Below are 20,897 nucleotides of genomic sequence, written 5' to 3'. Positions count from 1 at the left end.
CAGCTACTTAGTGAAATGATAACATGTGATGTAAGTTATGCCTCATCAAAATCATAATCATGTTGGCACAAAACATAATTTATACTTTAGTTAATGTTTCTAGTCGTTGTTATAATCTTGGACGTGGTTCTGTTTGTCACATCACTGTTTGTTGCAGGGCGTGTACATTCTGCAAGTATTCATCAATTGTATATCAAAATACCATCAATCTCACATAAATTTGTTTATTCTAGGACGAACTGGAAGCACAAAAGATGCCTTGAACCTGATTACCAAGGAATTAAATGACATTGAGCAAGCTATTAATTTCTGCAAGGAGCATGATGATATAGAACTGTGGGAGGATCTTATAAATTATTCTCTCAATAAACCAGGTTTGTGAACAGATTTGATGAATGTAATGAAATGAATGGTATATTTAATAAGGAATTACAAAAATAAAATATTACATTTTGCATTTGCACTCTTGTTAATGTTAACAATACAGCGATATCCCAATTTTTCATTCCCAAACTTTATATTGTCCTACATTATATATTCGATCTTAATTGTCCCAACGTAGCAAAATTTTGTAAAATTTCCCTGGTTATACATTTTCCTGCATTTTAAGTTTTTCACCTTGGCTACCTGAAAGAAATGCAAAATCGAGGTTCCACTGTATTTACCTCATCAAGTGAAAGAAAGCTAATTTCAAAAGAAATGCTATGATATTGTACATATACTTGCTGACAGACTATCACTGTAGTAGTGTACCGTGATGTACTTTTGTCTAAGAAGATTCATAAAGAACGAACTGCATAGCCTGTGACATGACAGCGACAGCATCTGTCCCCATGAGGTACATTATACTGCACTCTTGCTGAAAAGTTTTGCTGAAGTGTAGGGGACCCTATCCCCACCCCCTCATGTATAAACTTTAGTCCTTATTGCTTTCACATTTGCAGTATTCTGGGAAAATACAAGTGACACAGAGGTGCAAACACTTCTTACAGACTGGTTCCAGAGAAAGGATATCTTCTGGGAAGTATTGATATTGATTGATACCACAAGTATCAATATCAGGAAGTAGTGGCAGCCAGCAGTTACTATGATGGGTAGTGCCACATGCTACACAACTTTTCGCAGAGTCCAATAATCGTGTAAATTATATAAGTAAAGTGCTCCCCGGTGCTTTGCATCATGCCATGAAGGCGTATAGGGGGTTTGGGGTTAGGGTCCCACACTTTCTTGATATCGGCCGAGCTGGGGCTGATATATTTTAGAATTTTAATAAATTTTGCTCTTGCTCCAACATTGTGTGTCAAAAGTGAATTTCGTAATTAAATTATAGATATTTTAATATCCAATTACACTGATCGGCATGAAAATCCTCCCACGAGGATGAAAGAGTGTACCTTATAGATTTCGGGTCGCTGATTACGAATATCGCATTGAAAAAGTTCCAGCACGTAAGATTTTTTCTAGGGGGCATTTTCCATAAAAAATTACCGAAAAATTGTATTTTTTTAATGAAATTGTGTTGTTTATGCTTGGAATGCATAATCGTGTATTTTTACCTCAATCCAAGAATTGTTACTATATCCTAGGAACATTCTTTCCCCTGTCCCCACAACCCCACCCCCTCGAAATAGGAAAAAATACCAAATACCCACTCCAAAAAACAGTGAATTCGGCCACAACGCATATTTTTTTGAGAATTCCAGATAAATGTCAAAACAAAAATGTGAATAATATTGCATTTTAACATTACTGCTGGAAGAAATATTTTTACGATGTCCCATGAGCCATAAGTGACTGGCTCTAAAATGAATGGTTGAAGTTGTAACTCGTGTGCGCGTACTCTAAAAGGATGGTTGAAAGGTACACATAAATCGATGCCGTTTGGCGCGAGCCCCGGGATCATGTTGCAGACTGTTACTTCTGCCTGACCAATATTACAGGTTTCTGAAAAGGCACGAAGCATAAAATACAGTATCCTGACTTGGATTCCACGAGGAGACCTGTCCCACATGATGTTGTTCTGCCTGTATCCGTACCATCAGACTCATACACACTGAGCACTGTAATTTCGCATGCGCCTGTTGTGTTTTAATTAATTAAAATAAAAAAATAAAATAAAAAAAATAAAAAATCAGACGAAGAACCTGCGACTTGTCAGGATGTTGCACAATCTTCGAGTACGCATTCAGATCCCAATTACGCCCCAGTGTCTGACACTAAGGAACCACATGTGATAAGTCAGGAAGAACTGAATGATCTGATCAGAGACTTAAACCTTCCGAAGACAAGGCCCTGTTGCTTGCATCATGACTTTAACAATGGAATCTACTTGACCGAGATGTGAATATATCGATGTACAGAAAAAGAGAGGTGAGCCTAGTTCCTAATTTTACAAAGGATGGTGATTTGGTGTATTGCAGTGACATTCCATCGCTTATGGAACAACTGAAATTTGACTACAACACTGAAGAATATAGGCTGTTAGCAGATTCGTCGCGGACTAGCCTGAAGGCAGAGTTACTACACAATTGCAATCAATATCCTGCCTACCCTGTTGCTCATGCTGTGCATATGAAAGAAACATACGAGAACATGCGGAACGTACTACACAAATTAAATTACGAACAGTGTAAGTGGTGTGTATGTGCTGACCTTAAGGTTATTGCCATCCTCACCGGTTTACAAGGAGGTTATACCAAACACTGCTGTTTCTTGTGTCATTGGGACAGTCGAGCCAAAGAGCAGTACACCATCACAAAATAGCCACCAAGGAACCAACTGGTCCCAGGAAAGATGAATGTGGCTAATGAACCTCTTGTGGATCCGGAGAAAGTATTCTTATCACCTCTCCATATAAAATTAGGTCTAATGAAGGTACTTGTCAAGACCCTGAAGTGGGATGGTGAAGCATTTACTCATCTCAGAAAACTGTTCCCAAGACTTAGCGAGGCCAAGGTGAAAGAAGGTGTTTATACAGGGCCTCAAATCAGAGACGTTTTGAAGGATCCTACATTTCTTTTTAAGCTGAGTGATGTAGAACGTGAGGCTTGGGAGGCCTTTCGAGACGTGTGCAGTAATTTTCTCTGGAATCATAAGTCACCTAATTACAAAGACATTGTGGGCAGGTTAATTACTTCATTTCGTACCATGGGATGTAATATGTCCCTCAAGTTACATTTCCTGCATTGTCACTTGGACTTCTACCATCAACAGTACAGATTGGGTGAGGTCTCCGATGAACACGGTGAAAGGTTTCATCAACAAATAGCTACCATGGAGAGGCGCTATAGTGGGAAATGGAGTGTGAATATGTTAGCCGACTTCTGTTGGAATGTGACACGCGAGACACCCTGTACAAATTACAAGAGGAGCAGGAACACCAATTGACATGTAAATGTTGCACTTTCACTCTTTATGTAGTTGTATCTGCTTCTTTTATATTGAAATTCTGATGATAGCCTGCAAATTTATATGGGGGGAGAATAGCACTTTTGTGTGGTCATTGAAACCCACCCCCACCCCGTCCCTCAAAACTGGTACGTCCTGGAGAAAAACGGGTTGCGGATTCGAACTCAGGAGCTCGAAATCTATAAGAATCACCTGTTTTGGTTCATGGGAGCGACAAAAAGTTTAATTTTGCCGAACAGTGTTATCTCTTATGTAATTCTTTAATAATGGAAAGTAAAATCTGGTTGATTGATGTGTTGTAATTGTAATGCAATACTTACATATGAAAAACTTCTGTGTATAAGTATTTCCATAAATACATTTAAAAGAGCATTTAGCCTTTATTCCACACTGAATTCTTACAATGAATAATACACATCAACAGCAATTATTATTATGTAGAAGTTAAATGACAATTTGTATAGTAAACTAGAAGATAGTCATTTTTTTTTTAAAGACACATCATTCAGGACATGTAACACAAATTCTACACACAAAGATGTATGTATAAAAAAACGATAATTTCTTTGATTCCAGATTGTATTACCTTCTTACTGCAGAAAATTGGAACATACATAGATCCCCGCATGCTAGTCAAGAAGATAGAGAGTGGCATGGAAATTCCTGGCCTTAAACATTCTTTGGGAAAAATGATGCGTGACTACAATTTACAGGTCAGTAATAGTATTATTTCTTATTTCTTGGCATTATGTTTAGACATGCATTTGAACAGAAAGTAATACTCTGTAGAATTGCCATTCATATGTATTCTGTTTTTGATGCAATGTGATTACTACAGGGAGGTTATGCAACAGGTCCAGGCAAATCGCGTTACAGGAAGTCCGTAACAGAAACTCACTTGTTTTGTAATGTTTCCACTTTTCACAATTACAGTTACAATTACAATTGAAATAAGCACGTAACTTGTCGCAAGGATGCTGGAAAAGGTGTCCTCCCAAATACAGATATTTCTGGCACCTTATTTCTGACATCTAATCTTAGATTAGACATCGCTTACTTTATCCTCAGTTGACAGAAAAGGAAGACAGCATCCCAGCGCATAAAGCAAACTGAAAGCGTAAATGATATTTAAAAGTAATAATAATGATGATCACTAACCTCGTGTGTTATAAGAGATATTGAAAATGACCTCCTTCAACAGCAATACAACACGTTTCTTAGGTTCAAGAGATCCTGTCTCTCGTAATTGCCTGACCACTTTTCTGCAAGAGTTCATTTTCACGTAATTATCGTACATAAAAACTCTTTGTTCAAGATGATATTTGTTTAGCGGAATAACTAATGAATGAATAACAATTAAAGCACTAGCACACCAACTCAATAACACAGTATAAACAACACGCGTACTGATAAACTCAAGCAGAAGTGAACATGAATGAGCGTAGACTCACTACGTCTGGTAGCCGACAGTGTTGCTAACCATTTTCCGGCAATGTCCCTACAGACGTAGTCAAAATCTCCCTACAATTGACCAAATGCCCCTACGCCAAGTAAAGCGACTAAAAAAAGACAACACCTCATTAGCATGCAAAACAGAAGATAAAATATACACATTTACTTACCAAATCTTTCTGCTCAGTGCTTCCACAATTAATGAAGGAGCAAATTTACAATACAGGACCCCTCCCCGATTTTTGTAATATTTTGCATACTCACTAATTGAGGCCTCCTAATCACGAATTTGAAGTTAAAATTTGGGGGTCACGTGTAGAAATTGCAAAATAAGTGAATTTGAGTGGTCCGTGATCAGCACGATTGCTCATTATTTACCGGAAGATTTTGTGTTTCCAATACTTAAAAAACGAAATATACATTCCTGATATTACTACAACCCCAAATTTTAACTATGTTTGCCTATCCTAACCTAACCTTGCCGTGAATGGTTTGTGGGGCTACCCGTGCATGGTTTTTCGACCCCAAATTTTAATTATGTTTGCCTTGCCTAACCTAACTTAACCTAACCTTACCGAGAATGGTCAGTGGGGCTATCCGTGAATGGTTTTGCGCTAATTGTGATTACGAACCGATAAAAAAATCTTATTTTCGTAGCACTTTAATGGCAAACGTTCATCATCGAAGACGCCATTTTCGTATCCTGTAACTTTACTATCGATGCACTGTTGCCAAACTTGTATACGGAGAATCATTGCAAGAATTGAAAAGCTTATTTTACAACTTCTAGACATTAATGAACACCCCAACATGTTAACTTGAGATAAATCATCACGACTAATTATTTCATGAGTATAAGACGTAGCATAGAAATTATAGAAGGGTCCGGTATTGTAAATTCTTGCCTTAATGAATAATAGGGGTCTGCGGGACAGAATTTTTTGGGTCGGGATGGGAATTTTTTTAAATCCTGACATTCGGGACGGGAAAAATTTGCAATTTCCCGACCAAGTCAGGAAATTTTCAAAATTTCCCGAAGCTCAGGAAATCTCGAATTCTACACATCATTTTCACTTTAAGTAATTGTTTTTGCATTTCTAGAATAAAAACTTACAATTTATGATAAGTTCCAGAAACTTACAATGCCGAAAACGTCGAGAATTAACGACTTTTTAAAGTGACCATACGGTATTTCCCGACTGCTTGGGATCCCGAAAAGTCGGGAAGTGATTTCCCGAAGTCTGGATCGGGATGGGAATTTTATCTCCCGATCCCGGTCCCGACTTTTCAGGATCCCGCACACCCCTAATGAATAACGTTGAGTCATTTACTGTTGATTATGTTATTTGAAGTCCTACATGCTGCTGCTGTGAAGAGATAGATGTTGGTTGGTGATGCTGTATTTCCTGCAGTCTTTAACAATTCTGGTCCCATTTTATTTCTCTTTTTTTGTTTTTGTATCACTTAACATTGAAAATAATCTTTCCGTTTCCGCGTTAGAATGTGGCAATGTTAGCACTATTTTCACGAGAGTCGAAATGTTTTCAAAAAAGAACTTGCCTTGAAAGTTCTTGGTAACCGATAACATGTTCCAAAATTCTGATGGAGATTTGTTAGTTAGTTCTTTTTTCTCCTCCTCGCTAAAGTATCCAGATAAACTATTTCATTCATTCCAAACCGAGCACGGAGAAAGTGCAACTGACTGGCGAGTAAGCTTTGCACCTTTGCACAATAAAATGTTATTTTCCAAGATTGAAAAAAGTCCCTACATTTTCCCTCATTTGGCAAATCTGTCCCTACATCCCTACGGGGGCGAAATATAGTGAAAAGTCCCTACGGTTGGCATCACTGCCGACACTGTTGCATTCGTGCAGTATGAAGCGCCCTCTCGCGGCTGACAACTCCCCCAATAAGCTGCCGGTGCTCTTGCGACAACTGAGGATAAAGTAGCGAATGTCTAATCTAAGATTAGATGTCAGAAATAAGGTGCCAGAAATATTGGGAAGACACCTTTTCCAGCATCCTTGCGACAAGGTACGTGCTTATTTCAATTGTAATTGTAACTGTAATTGTGAAAAGTGGAAACATTACAAAACAAGTGGTTTCTGTTACGGACTTCCTGTAACGCAATTTGCTGGGACCTGTTGCATGAAGGTGCCGCTGAGCGGCCCACGGGCTCGCGGTAAATGACTGAAATAACCTCCTTGTAGATGATGGATTTATATGCACTAAAAGTAGTTAAAAATAGTAGATGATTCTCTATTTAGAGAGTAACTCATTGAACACAATTATAGAAACAATGGTGTGGTTTATTATGCTCTATAAAATGACCAATAATACTTGTATGTAATTTTGCAATGTAAGAAATATGTCCACACAATATAAAATTACATTATTTTATGTGAGAGAAGCCTGTTCTAACACAACTGTAATATGACATACCATATTAATATTATTTTTTTTCGTGAAGTAATAAGTATCTTGTCTTTTTGAGTTTATGTTTAAGGTCCACCTTATGTAGAAATAGGCTAATCAGGACTGGGCATATAGTTTAAACTGGGATCTGAACCAATATGTGTCTCCATTGGGAATCAACACAGGATCCTTGATTACAAGGTGCCGACGTTACCACTATGTCATCAGAAAGATCCTTGTCCTTTCAGATTAACATCAGAATATGCAAGAAGATATTATGCAATGTTTTCGGGTTGTTACAAAATATGTTTTTGCACATTGAAAATGTTATTTCCACCTCATAAGATGATGTACAGTCCATCTGCTTTATTTGTGACCGTTGACACAAGAAGCTGTATCAATCCTCTGACGAGGTGGAGTCTGGTCCACCGCAAATTAATCCTCCCTGGCAGCCTACATAGAAAAGCATGTCTTGATGTGACCACCAGACGTAGTGGAGCCTGGGCCACTCATAACCCTTCCTGGCAACTTTCTTGTACAAGAGGTCCTTATGACCGACAGACGAGGTGGAGCCTTTGCCACTGAGAATAATCCTACAAGGCAACAATTTATTCTCACACGCTGTATAGACACCATCCCCAAACACATCATGTGCCCAGGGATTGAAATTTGATTTAGTAGATTACAGACTACCCTGAAGATGTTGGTATTTTAAGAACAACACAGTGGTTAGAAGTCCAAAACTAAGAATGAAGGACACATGTGCAAATCAGATGAGTCTCTTGGTAAAATTGGGGTGAAGCAGGTTGTACCTTTTCAAAAGATTTTGTTACGAGTCATAATAGCTACCACAAATTGAAAACACACAAAATCGAGCCATGGTAAGCAGAATGCACAATACGCACAGGGGAAATACTGATCTGAAATCTACAGCATAGTTTCACTCATGCTTCTACCTGCTTCCTCTTTAATGTTTGTGTTCATCCACTCAGGGTATTATCAAAAGCTAATCAACAAATAATTCCCCCTTCCCGATATTGGTGCTGGCACCTAGCAATGGGACATTTCTTGTAAATGTTGCCAATTGGTAGGATTCTCAAACTTTGCTGCAAGAATGCTTGCATCACTTTGAGTTATTGAATGTCCTTTGCTCACAGTGAAGCAATATATGATATTTTTAAGAACAAGTAAAGAAATGGAGACTTAAAATCTGTAATTGCATGAAAAAGTATTCCCAGTGCATGCAATTATAAGCACATCTCTCTCTCTCTCTTTTTCTGCCCCTACACCCTTGGTGGACCTTGGCCTCCTCCACAATCAGCCTCCATTCCACTCTGTCATCGATTCTTCTCCTCCATTCTTTAATTTTCATCGTCCACAAATTTGCAGTGACATCGTTTATCCATCAAATTCGTTTTCTGCCCTTTCTTCTTATGTGTTGAAGCTTTTCTCTCATCATTCTTCTTGGCATTCGGTCTTCCATCATTCTCTCTACGTGTCCCAACCACTTTATTCTCTGAGCTTTGACAAATTCACCTTATCCTGGCCTTTTATTAAATCATCTAGCTGTGCATTATATCTTTCTCCAGTCGTCATCTTCCCTCACAGGTCCATATATCTTAACACCTGCCTCTCAAATATTCTAAGGGAATTTCATCTGACAATTTCAAAGTCCAATTCTCTGATCCATAAGTGAGAACTGGTCGTACCAGTGTCTTATAAATTTTAAGCTTTGTATTTCTTGTAATCAGTCAATTTCTGAACAGCTGCTTATTTGCAAAATATGCACAATTAATTGCCTGCCTGTATTATTTCCCTTATTACTTTACTCATATCGTTGTCGTTACATACCGTTGTCCCCAGATATTTGAAACAAGGGACTCCCTCAAACTTTTTCTCTCCAATTGTCAGATCTTGAGGTGCTCCTCGGATCTCAGAGTTAGACATTCTCATGTACTTAGTCTTCTTTTCATTTACAGTAAGCACCATTTTTATTGCTTCTCTCTCTCCATTTGCTCATAAATTTGTTTAAGTGTACTTTTTGTTCTAGAAATGATTGTAATATCATCTGCATATGCGCAGATTTGAATGGACTTTCCAAATATTGTTCCCTTCTGGTCAACTACATGTATTACTTTGTGCAATGCTAGATTAAATAATACTGCCAAAAGACCATCCCCTTGTTTCACTCCTGTGTTGAATTCAAATTCTTCACTCAGTTTACTACTAATTTTCACTCTTGCCTTAGAATCACTCAGTCATTCTTATTAGTCTTATTATTTTGAGGGGAATATTATACTCCTCAAGTACCTTAAACAATTCATTCCAATTAACACTGTCAAAATCCTGCCTGATGCCAACAAATGTAAAATGCAAATCCATGTGATGTTCATAAAACTTCTCCATCATCTGTCTAATAATAAAAATCTGATCAGTGCTTTTGCCAGGGTGAAATCCACATTGATACTCTCCAAGTATATCTTATGTGTAACATTTTATTCTCTCACTGATCAGTCTTGACAGGATCTTATAGACCACACTAATAAGTGTGATGCCTCTGTAATTTCCACATATTAATTTATCACCTTTCTTATAAATTGAGCATATTATTCTAGATTTCCATTTGTGGGGCATTGTTTCAGAGTCCCACATCATTACAACCAACCTATGTATTGCTGCCAACAACGTGTTACCACAGAGTTTAATAAGTTATATTATCACTTCATCCTCACCTGTAGCTCTATTATTGCTAATTTTCTTCATTACAAATTCAACTTCTTCCGTAGTAGGGTCTTGTACCTCATGATCATCCCTATTTCCTATATTCCTATTATGCTGCTCTTCTTCTTGGTCTCCCACTTTATTCAAAATCTCTTTAAAGTGCTCTGCCCATCTATTGAGTATCTGATTCTCTTCTACAATTATTTCCCCATTCTTATCCTTACAGCCTTCTATTCTTGACTCAGATCTTATTCTCATTCTATGTATTGCTCTATAGAATTAATGAAGCAATTAATGAAAGGATGTGTAGAATACAGTTGAGAGGAAGATTTAGAAACATAACAATTATAAATGCAGAAGAGAAAGACAAGAATGAGTTATATGACAATCTGGAACAAGCATGTGGAAAGATCCAAAAGTATGACATGTTTACCGTATTGGGCAACTTTAAAGCTCAGATAGCAAAGGACAAGTGTCAGCGAGGTGTAGCAGGCTGGCATACTCTCCATGCAGAGAGCAATGAAAATGAGAACCTCCTTTGCCAGTTTGCTGTCAGGGACAACATGATCATAACAAGTACCTGTCTCGAACATAAAAGAATTCACTTAGGAACATGGAAGGCACCTAATGGAACAATGAGCCAGATTTATTATATCCTGGTTAATGCACGTCATGCCTCGTCAGTTATTGATGCAAGAAGCTGCAGAGGACCCAATTGTGATAGTGACCACTACCTGGATAAAGTAGTAATGAGGGAAAAAATGATTGTAATGCAAAGGAACGAGATGGTTAAGAGAAAGAAGTGGAACATGAATAGAATGAAAGACGAAGAAGTTATTAGTGAATATGTAAGTAAGTAAACTGAAGGAGAAAGAGAATGATAGACTAAGAGTTGTTGAGGAAGAATGGGAAATGATAGAAGGAGTGATAAAGGAGGTAACACAAGAAACTTTTGGAGAAGAGAAAACTAAACTGAATTAGTGGTTTGATGAAGAGTACAGACAGGTTATAGATGAGAAGAATAAAGCTAGAGAGAGAAGGTTTCAGAGAGAAACTCGAAGTAATGCTGTGAGGTATGAGGAATTAAGAAGGAAAGCACATAGAGTATGCAAACAAAATAAGAAAATTATGTATAAAAAGAAGATACAAGAATTAAATCAGCAAAGTTAAATAAGAAAATTATAAGCACATTAAGTCTTATATTCTCTGTAAAATTTCCCCAGGATATTCACAATCTAGTGAAATGTATTTATCTCTTGAAAGCATGCATATGTGCAAAAATCCCCTCTAGTAGTGATTGAAATAAAAAGTATGTAGTAGAAAACTTACTTTTAGTAGGAATGAGACAGATTATTTGTACTCTCTTAATTGGCCGATGTGGATGTATCAGTAAATTTTCTGATAATTTTACTGAGCTGATATTTCTATAGCCAGTAATTTAGTGTGCAACCCTTTCACTTTGTTATTTTTTTGGTGACTGTAAAGTTATAATTCATAATGGTTTTCTAAAGTAAATATCTAAATGCAGTTTCTTTTTTATAATGTAAAACTTATTGGAGTTACCTGGTTACAGAGAAAAATTAATAGATGAATGAACCATTCAAGTTCTTCATGCATCAACATTTGTACAAGGCCATGCTGAAAAGTAATACCTCCTATTTTTTTTATTAGAAAACGGTTGAATTTATTTGAATAAAAGAAATCCAGCTAACTTTCTAAAACTCTACTGTCCATATATACATAATCGCCCTGGCGATCAACATAGATCTGCCAATGGCAGACCACTTTCTTAACGCCTTCACTCTAGAATCGTTGATCTTGGCAACAGAGTCACAGCATCACTTCTGCTTGCACTGGATCATCAAAATCAAAGTGAATTCCTCTCAATTTTTCCTTAAGCTTTGGAACACATCACCTTCAAGTTCGTAGCGTTGAAGCAACTGTTGGGAAATGTCCAGTCTCTTCTGTTTCATATCAGGAGTGAACTTCAGAGGCACCCATCATGCACAAAATTGCGGTATCCCAGATCTGCGATTATAGCCTGCATTTACTCCCATTATATGCCACACTTGAATGCAAGCTCTGCCTGGGTTATGCGATGGTTCTCTCTAATGAGTTCATCAACATGATTCCAATGATCTTCATTGGAATCATGTTGCAATATGCAGCCTTCCACTCTGTTCTTTGTCTTCTTTGTCACACACGTTGAGAATTCCTCGGCTTGGGGTTTTCATTGAGCACGAACAGCCCAATATCGTCCAGTACTAACATCTACACATTCATCCCCATAAAAAGCTTTCATTCTCCGATGAATGTCAATTGGGGACACATTTTCTGCTGTTAGAAACTCGATCACGGCATGCTGCTTCAGGCACATGGACATAGTATGGTTACATGCTGCCATTTTCCTTGCTATAGTTCAGCACCCCCTGGCAATAGAAATTCGAAACTTGCAATGGAGAAGGGGAAGTCTGTAGAGTACAATGCATGGTTGCTCAAAATCCAAAATGCATTTACACTGTAAGAAAAAAATAGGAGGCATAATGGCATTACTTTTCAGCATGCCCTCGTAGTTTTATATCTGGATGAATAGAGTATCACTTATCGGTATTAATAAATTGTGTGTTGGTACTCAGTATCGGCAAAGAAATCATATACAGGGTGGTCTAAAAGTATGGAGACACCCGAATAAAAGTTGAATGACATACAGTTGCGCAAAACTAACACTACAGGTTTGTAATAGGGGTGGGGGAAAATGTTATATGGCATTTGACGATGATGGCCGCCATCTTGAAACCTGCCATCTTGATTTAAAAAAAAATTAAATGGGAATGGAGTGATATGATATATCAAATCAGGCTATAATGTCATGAGAAATGCAGTGGTGAAGGTTATTTTGACGTATCTTTAACCAGTAAAAAGTTATGAATGAATTATTGTACCAATTTGCTCCTTTCCAGTAGTCTAATGCATCTCGATGCTTTCATTCGACACACTTGGGTGTCCAGAACTCTTCCCCTTTTGCAGACACATCCAGTTGTTTGAAACTTATTAAACCATCAACAAATGTTGTTATCGGATGGAGGATCACTTCCAAATTGCCATCGAAAAGCTCGCTGAACTGAAACAGCAGAACCACACCTTGCAAATTCGATGACACAAACGACTTCTGAACGGGAGTTGCCATCTTGTAATACACTTACGCCGCCGTGACTGATGGGAAACAAATGATAAGCTCCCAGGGTAGCAAACTTCCACAGCCGTTTTGATCATACATATACAGTATAAACATTCACGTTCGTCTGTTGCAATATACCAACTATTTGAAACCCCCATCTTGGAACACTCTTGTGTAAGTTTCTTAATGTACTTTCACTTCTTAAGTTAATGTATGGCCAATTTACAGCTGTAATTTTTCACCCTAGGTGTCTGTGCAAGAAGGCTGTAAGAAGATATTGGTTTCTGATTACTTTAATTTGCACGAGAGACTAGTCAGGATGCATCATAAAGGAATAGCCATTGAAGGTAAGCACATTTTATTTAAGAAACACTTAAATTGCTATTTAGAGGAGTCATCAGCTTCCTAATTGCTTTATTTTTTTAAAAAAAAAATGTCATTCGGAATGATTCTCATGTAGAAAAACAAGTACAATATATTCAAGAAATAAGACAATTTGAAATTTTAGCCAAAGGTTAAGTGGAGATGTGTCGACTCCACCCTGACTATCACCAGCCAGGCTGGATCCAGTTCAAGTCTAGTGTTTCGTGTTGGGATTCTAATTTTTCCCTCATGGATGGCTATTGCTTACTTGATGGTATGGTCACATTAGTTGTACTACAGCATGTTCATAAAGTGATGCAACCTTATGGGAAATCTCATGTATTGTTCTTGTTTCGTTATAATGATGAATAAATACATATATATATATGCTGAATAACTGAGCAGCCATGGGCTATACATTGCAACAGCGTATAATCATTGTGACAGAGTACATCCGCATCAGCAGTTTAGCACAGTATTCTGGAATTGAAAGACAATATTCGTAGCTGTGTTGGTAATATCTCGCAGATAATATTGAAAAGGGTTTTCAACAACATGGTTCGCCATGTCCACTTGTGTGAAGAACAAAACGGCAGTCACTTCCAGCACTTAATGTAAAGAATGTAATAAGAAATATTTTCCCATAAGGTTGCATAACTTTTTGAACACCCTGTACTTTGGAATGATTTCTGTGACCCTCATTGATGAATGGAATATTCTGCTAACCCCTACACATGTAGAATTTCTATCAAGAAAAATTGGGTGCAGCCTACCTCCATGACAGAATGGTTAGCACAGCGAGCTATGACACCAGAGGTGGATGGGTATGTGAGTGTCCCTTCATAAGTTCCATCATATAATCACTCATCCTTATCTTCGCGATTAACCAAAAGTGGCAGAAAAGTGAAGTAAAATAAATCAAATCAATCAATCAAGAAAAATTGAAAAAGCATACCATTCTATGAGTAAGGGTCACGAAATCATCACAAAATCACTGTGTCATGTCTGCACTTCAGTCTCTGAAGATGAGAGTAACATTGAAAGCCTAGAAAAAAGCCTATTCAGTACTTACCTGGCCGATATCATGAGAGAAGCTCTTTATCATTCACCGCCAGGAAAACTTCATGAAATCTATTATAACTAACAATTCACACATTAACCAATTACAGTGGAACTTTGATTTTGCGTTTTCAGGGAAACAAGAAGAAGAAAAAACTTAAAATGTGCAAAAATGTGAATCTGTGACTGAATGTGAATTTTATAACATTTTGTTTTTGTTTTATTGGGACCATGAAGCTGGAATTTATACTGTGGCAAAATAGTGTAACTTCCAGGAATGTAAAATTGGAGTTCTGTTGTATTGGCATTTTCTTCTCACGTAATGCATGGAATGGAACTTTTCTAGTAAATGTGCATTTACAGTACCTAAAAGCAGCAACTTTGAATATGAATTCCTTGGGTATCTGAATATATAATCAGAGATTCTGGGAGCTTGAAAAAGATATATAAAATTTATCTTTGTTTGCATAGATTATCCATATATTTTTTAAAAAAATTATGTGATGTTTTATGAAGCAGTTATTTAGTACATAATCTTCCAAGAAATGCATTCTCTAGTAAACAGTGTTGGAGCAAATACATTCATCTATACATTCTTGCCACTTTTCCCTAAAAATATTATTGCAAAGTTTCATTTTGCACTTGAGATTGCATTTCTTGTTTGTGATATTTGCCACAGAAAAGAATTTGTAGTAGTTTCAACATAAACATAAAAATTACCCTATATATATGTTTGTAGTGAATATTTTGTGTGTTCTTACAGATGATCAACTGTGTGGAGCCTGCCATCGGCAAATTATAGTTAAAGGTATAGTTTGTTTATTTTACCCCTCATAATTTACAAGGATATAAACTATACGGTAGAGTTTTTTATCGACCATTAAGATTTGAAAGTAGCTGTAGCAGTTAGAAGTGTCAGTATCAGATAAACAGATCCAGTTATCACGATTCAGAACAAAAATGAACTTATTTGCTCTGTATGGTGCACATGCTGGTGTTGGCTACACTCAAAGATAAAACACATGTTGATGACATTTTCAAGGGCCTGTGATTGAAAAATATAAAGTGTGGGAAAGTGTAATATTAAAATGCAATTTTTTTTTTTCCAGAGATATTAATTTGTGTATCATATGCTTCACTTTACCAATATAAGGTGCAAGCAATGAAACAAGCAGGCTAGAGACAGGTGGAAAACATATGTTGTTGCAGCAATAAGCCTTTGGGTTTAGGAATACCAGAGAATTAGTAAGCATCGAAACAAGAATTCTTTCATAATAATAAATAAAATAATAACCCATGGCTCGACAGCCCTTGAAGGACCTAGGCCGATCTGTCGACTGCAGTCTCCCACCCACAATCCTACCTAGAGGTGTGGAGATCTTCAACCAGTAATAGGGTGATGGGGGGGGGGGGGTCAGCACATCGAACCCCCACCTGTTATAGGATTTTCCCGAGACTGGGTTACGCTACTCACTCGTAGCTCCCCAATTTCCTCATGATGGTGGTTTACCACCTGTCCTATTCACAGGCCGAGAACCCAGAGACTGAACCCAGGTGGACTCAAACTCATGCCATCCCACAGTCGGAGTCCAAACCAAAGTACAGCACCTTAGACCGCACACCAACGGAGGAGGACCAAGAATTCTTTCACCTGATTCAATTTTTGCACATCAATGTCTTCCTGAATAAGTGACATGAATATATCATGAAGGAAAGGGGTATAAAGGATGGCCTTTTCAGAAGGCCCTTGAATTTCCAAGTGTCTTCCATTTAGTACACCGTGACAACTGCATTCTTGCAGACTAACAAGGCTCTGATGCCTATTTGCACCAACATAGATTGACTCACGAGTAAGAGTAAACTCACAGGTAACCCACGAATCGGCTGAATATCTGTTGCACCAACAGAAACGACGGGTAAGCTGGGAGTAAAAGGAGGGTCAACTTTATCCTCCGAGATCGGCAAGTAAAATCGAAGTAATGGCTGCCATCTGCAACCGGTAATGTATCACTTCAGAATTTGAAAATTAAATAAATGTAAAATGGGAAGTAATAGACACAAACTATGTATTTAAAAGTGAGAAATATATAGTCTGTTATAAAATGTATACTATAATAGATGTTTACTGTGCAAATTCTGCAGTACAGAGTTTGTAAAATTGCACGTACACTACAAACATAAACATACATTCAGTAAGTGGAAAAAGTGGAACAGTCCATAAAACGATCTTGAATACTACAGGGTGACCCAGAGATGTATACCCATTTTGGAATGAACATTACACAGTTAATTGTACACCAAACTGTATTATTTTTGTTGTATAATGTGTGTGATCTATTGCCATTTATTTTACATTTATTTATTTATTTATTGCAGTTACCATGGAGTCGTAGTCGGTGGAACATCACGTGTTCATGTATGATGCCTAAGTTGCAGCTCAGAGGTTCGGCACCTGGTGGTGTTTTTGGAGTTACAGTGCCTGTGGTTCGAAACTGCTTAACTCATTTTAAGATTGTTGTGCATGTTGGAACTGATCCATGACGCCTTATGTGGAAGTGCCGGTGGAATAACCTCTGAGCTGCAACCACTGAGTCGTCGTTTCTCACATAGGCATCATACGTGAACACACGATGTTCCACCGACAACGACTCCATGGTGACTGCAATAAATAAATAAATAAATGTAAAATAAATGGCAATATATCACACGCACATTATACAACAAAAATAATAGAGTTTGGTGTACAATTAATTGTGTAATGTTCATTCCAAAATGGGTATGCATCTCTGGGTCACCCTTTATATGGAGATAATGTATATATATCGAAATCTACTACAAACATCATTGTAAAACTACTTACTATGATTGCAAGCTGCAATAATATATCAAAATCTATTCACGTAAATATTTTTCCTCATCTCTATCACGTGCTTGAAATTTTCTCGTGCCAGCAGCCTGTCACTGTTTACAGCAGATAGCAATTTTCTCATTACCTCCATCCTTCCTCTTTTTTTTCTGTCATTAAGGCACACTACGAGTAGAACCACGCCTTCTCAAAACAATTATGTGCTTCCATCTGTATGGCATTTAGGCACTTGCTTTGAAGCTAGCTACTATCCTAGAGTAAAGTCGGGGATTCGTGACTTGCATGATCTGCTATGCCTTTCAGATTGGTGCAATAAAAAATGATCCTGATTTGAGGGTTACCCTGACCTGTTGATTTTCAAACTCCTGAGTTTGTGCAATGTTGGTGCAAACGGGCTGTAGCTACAGCCAGTATACTTCTCTGTGTCCTGTCTCAGAAGGTCTCAGCTCATCTCAAAGGCATGGCAATTTTAGTTTTTGGATGTTTTATATTGTTCATGACAAGGAAGTAATCTCCAGAATATTCAGTATTGCAAAGTTGTTATTTTCATTTGTGACTCAAATTACTTTTGTTGTTAAGTAATTTTTGTTGTATTATGGAGTGCACCTAGCCTCAGTGCTGACACACCCGTAACAGTTTTAATAAATCAAATCAAAATCATGAAAGAGAAATAAATTAGCAAAACATCTTGGGCAAGACTTTTCATTATTGGGGACAGGGTGAGCCATAGTCCACCCAGAAGAGCTGGCCCCTTTGTCCTCTTCCAGTTCGCAGAAAAAATATTTTTGCTATCAATAAGTAATGCAGTCATTGTTACTAATGCAATATTCTGTATTAACTTCCAAATTTCTGAAATTCTTTTGTATATGATCAGGGGCCTCCCGATGGCACAGTGGTAGCGTCGCAACCTTCTAATTCAAGGTATCCTGGGTTCGATACCCGGTGGAGGCACTTAGTGGTTCGGATCCCACTTTTAACTGCAGGTCCAGTCCCGATTAGCCTTACTGTGCATAAAGTGGACTTTAAAACATCAAATCAAATCAATCTTTTGTATATGCTCATCTGTCGTAGCTTCCCTCCTCCCAGACTTTTTTTTTCTGGCATCACATGGCATTAATATGAACACCATAAATTTCTATGGCTATGAAGAGAATTGAATTGTTGTAAGTCCACTTTATGCAAGAAAGAGGCTAATCGGGACTGGACCTATAGTTTAAAGTGGAATCCGAACCACTGTGTGCCTCCACCGGGTATCAAACGTGGGACCCCTTGATTACAAGGCGAGGATGCTTCCACTGCACCATCAGGGAGGCCCGGCTATGAAGAGAGATTTTGTGTTTTTTGTCCCCCCCCTCCCCATCTTTACAGTGAATGTTGCCACAATACATTTTACACTTATTTGCATTAATATTTATTTGAATACAAATCTACTTGGATCTATTAAGATTTATAGTAATTCGGAAATTTAGGTATTAAAATACAAAAAGAGATAAAAATAAAGCCCTCCTTTGGTGGACTGCTCTCAAAGTTAATTTCAAATTACTTGTAAAGTGTTTCTTGAAACAGCATAAGTCATCTTTACATTTATGTAGTAAATCATTTTCAGTTCTGCAAAAACTGAATTTGTGAGAAATTCAAGTGGAATGTAATGTATTTTTATTTTCTTCTTTTTCAGATGTGTCGCACGACAACAATGTCATCATATTCTATTGTAAACATACATTCCATGAAGTGTGTGTGCCTGCTCAGTATGGAGTAGTAAGTGAACCATGCTCCTAACATTCTAGTTCATAAGAAGGAATGGGTATACTAAAACACGAGGGCTGGAATTTTAATAGTGGTAGTGTATCTGTAGAATCAGTGAAACACAAAACTAAGTAGCAGATGTCCAGTTTAGGCATGAACTTTTCAGTTACTCAAGGTTTTGCCACATCATGTGACTTCTTTAGGAGTTAAGATAAGAATAGTCAAAGTTTGAAATCTGTGAAGATAAGTGGGTTTAAAAAAAATAAAAATAGAAGGTAATCGATAATGCAGAGCTTTACTGCTTTCACTGCTTTCTACTCCATCTCTGGCTGGCAACCTCTTCTTAATTTTAACATTGATTTAAATTTTTTAACATTAACCTTAAAAATCTTGTCCAATCCTGATGATGAAGCCACACGAAGTACTGAAAGGCTTGAGGTTAATAATACGTAGGAACGTGTCAAAGTGAGTAACATTTGTAATACTAATGTTGGCACATGGCGTAAGCTTTGCATTATCTGAATTTAATAATATAATAAGAATTTCAACAATTTTTGTGGCCTCCATGCAGAGTAAAGCATTTGCATTCATAATTATCTTTGTTGTTAACCCACCAATTTGACAAAACATCATCAAACTTTCTTTCTATTCTTTTGAGTATTTACAAGCACATAAACACAGATTTGATAAGATCCAACATAATTACCTGTTTGCTTTGTTAAACTTTCAGTTGATAAAACCAGAAAGGAAATGCATGAAACATAACAATCTAACTGAAAACAAAATGACAGCACTTTACGTACTTTACTTGAAACTTAAGCCTGTATTACAACTTTATGCTGATTAGTGTTGATCATATCATGATCATAAAATATACCCTTTGTGAAAAATGTTGCTTTTCTTTTACAGGAAAGATGTATGATATGCCACTCACAGAAGAGAAATGCTGGTTCTGAATATACGTGACTATGTATAAGATATATCTAACATTGTCTGTCTAATCAAGCTGTGATCATTTTTTGTAAAAGTTACTGAAATTTGCTGGTAAAGTAGAGCCAATCTGGTTCATGTAAATATGTAGAACTTACATATTCTTTATCACATATTCATATCACATAGCTTTCTCATACTGAAAATGGTTGTATGTAATAGTGTATGTAATAAACTTCATTAACGTCATAGCATCTGTTTCTTGATACAGCTGTGTGTATTGAGCAGCAACCTCATGATCTTGTGATCAGCCGTTCCAATCTGGGTGTTCCTTTTTGAGTACCCTTAAATTTGATCTAATCATTATTCATTATTGGTCAAAAGTGGCAGAAAATCAATGCCAAATAGAAAAATACAAGTTCAAAATACTGTGATTTTTATATTCTTAATAGAAAAATCAAAAAGTGTATACACCACAGATACATTGATCGCAGTAGTGTGCAGTAAAATTTTTAGACTATAAATTGAATGTTTTTCTCTTCTATGCATTGGACCACAACTCAGTGTTTTTTTAATTTTTTTATGGCAAGACACAACATTTCAAAAATATACTTGTTTCTCAATAAACTTTTAACAATAGTCAGCACATATTCATACTGTGGTAAACATGTTAATAAAATCATCATGTTTATGGGTTCCAAAATACAACTAAATAAAATCTGCTGCATTTACACCCAAGGCAACATTTTCAGATAAATT

At 37.1% G+C, this 20,897-nt stretch overlaps 1 protein-coding gene across 1 annotated transcript in view; it reads left to right on the top strand.

Moving 5' to 3' along the window:
* The window catches only part of lt (vacuolar protein sorting-associated protein light), a 67,416-nt gene extending 46,902 nt beyond the window's left edge, over positions 1-20,514 (top strand). Inside the window, exons 14-19 of the mRNA XM_083135438.1 lie at positions 234-374; positions 3,985-4,121; positions 13,422-13,521; positions 15,360-15,404; positions 19,138-19,220; positions 20,118-20,514. Of these exons, the coding sequence (XP_082991564.1) occupies positions 234-374; positions 3,985-4,121; positions 13,422-13,521; positions 15,360-15,404; positions 19,138-19,220; positions 20,118-20,174 (563 nt within the window). The 3' untranslated portion in view covers positions 20,175-20,514. The remainder of the gene's footprint in view (positions 1-233; positions 375-3,984; positions 4,122-13,421; positions 13,522-15,359; positions 15,405-19,137; positions 19,221-20,117) is intronic.
* Positions 20,515-20,897: the final 383 nt, after the last annotated feature.

The sequence above is a fragment of the Lepisma saccharinum genome, chromosome 14 (assembly GCF_977018435.1).
Source record: "Lepisma saccharinum chromosome 14, izLepSacc3.1, whole genome shotgun sequence".
Lineage (NCBI taxonomy): Eukaryota > Metazoa > Arthropoda > Insecta > Zygentoma > Lepismatidae > Lepisma > Lepisma saccharinum.
The sequence above is the reverse complement of the archived record's forward strand: the minus strand, read 5'-3'. Positions and strand labels throughout refer to the sequence as shown.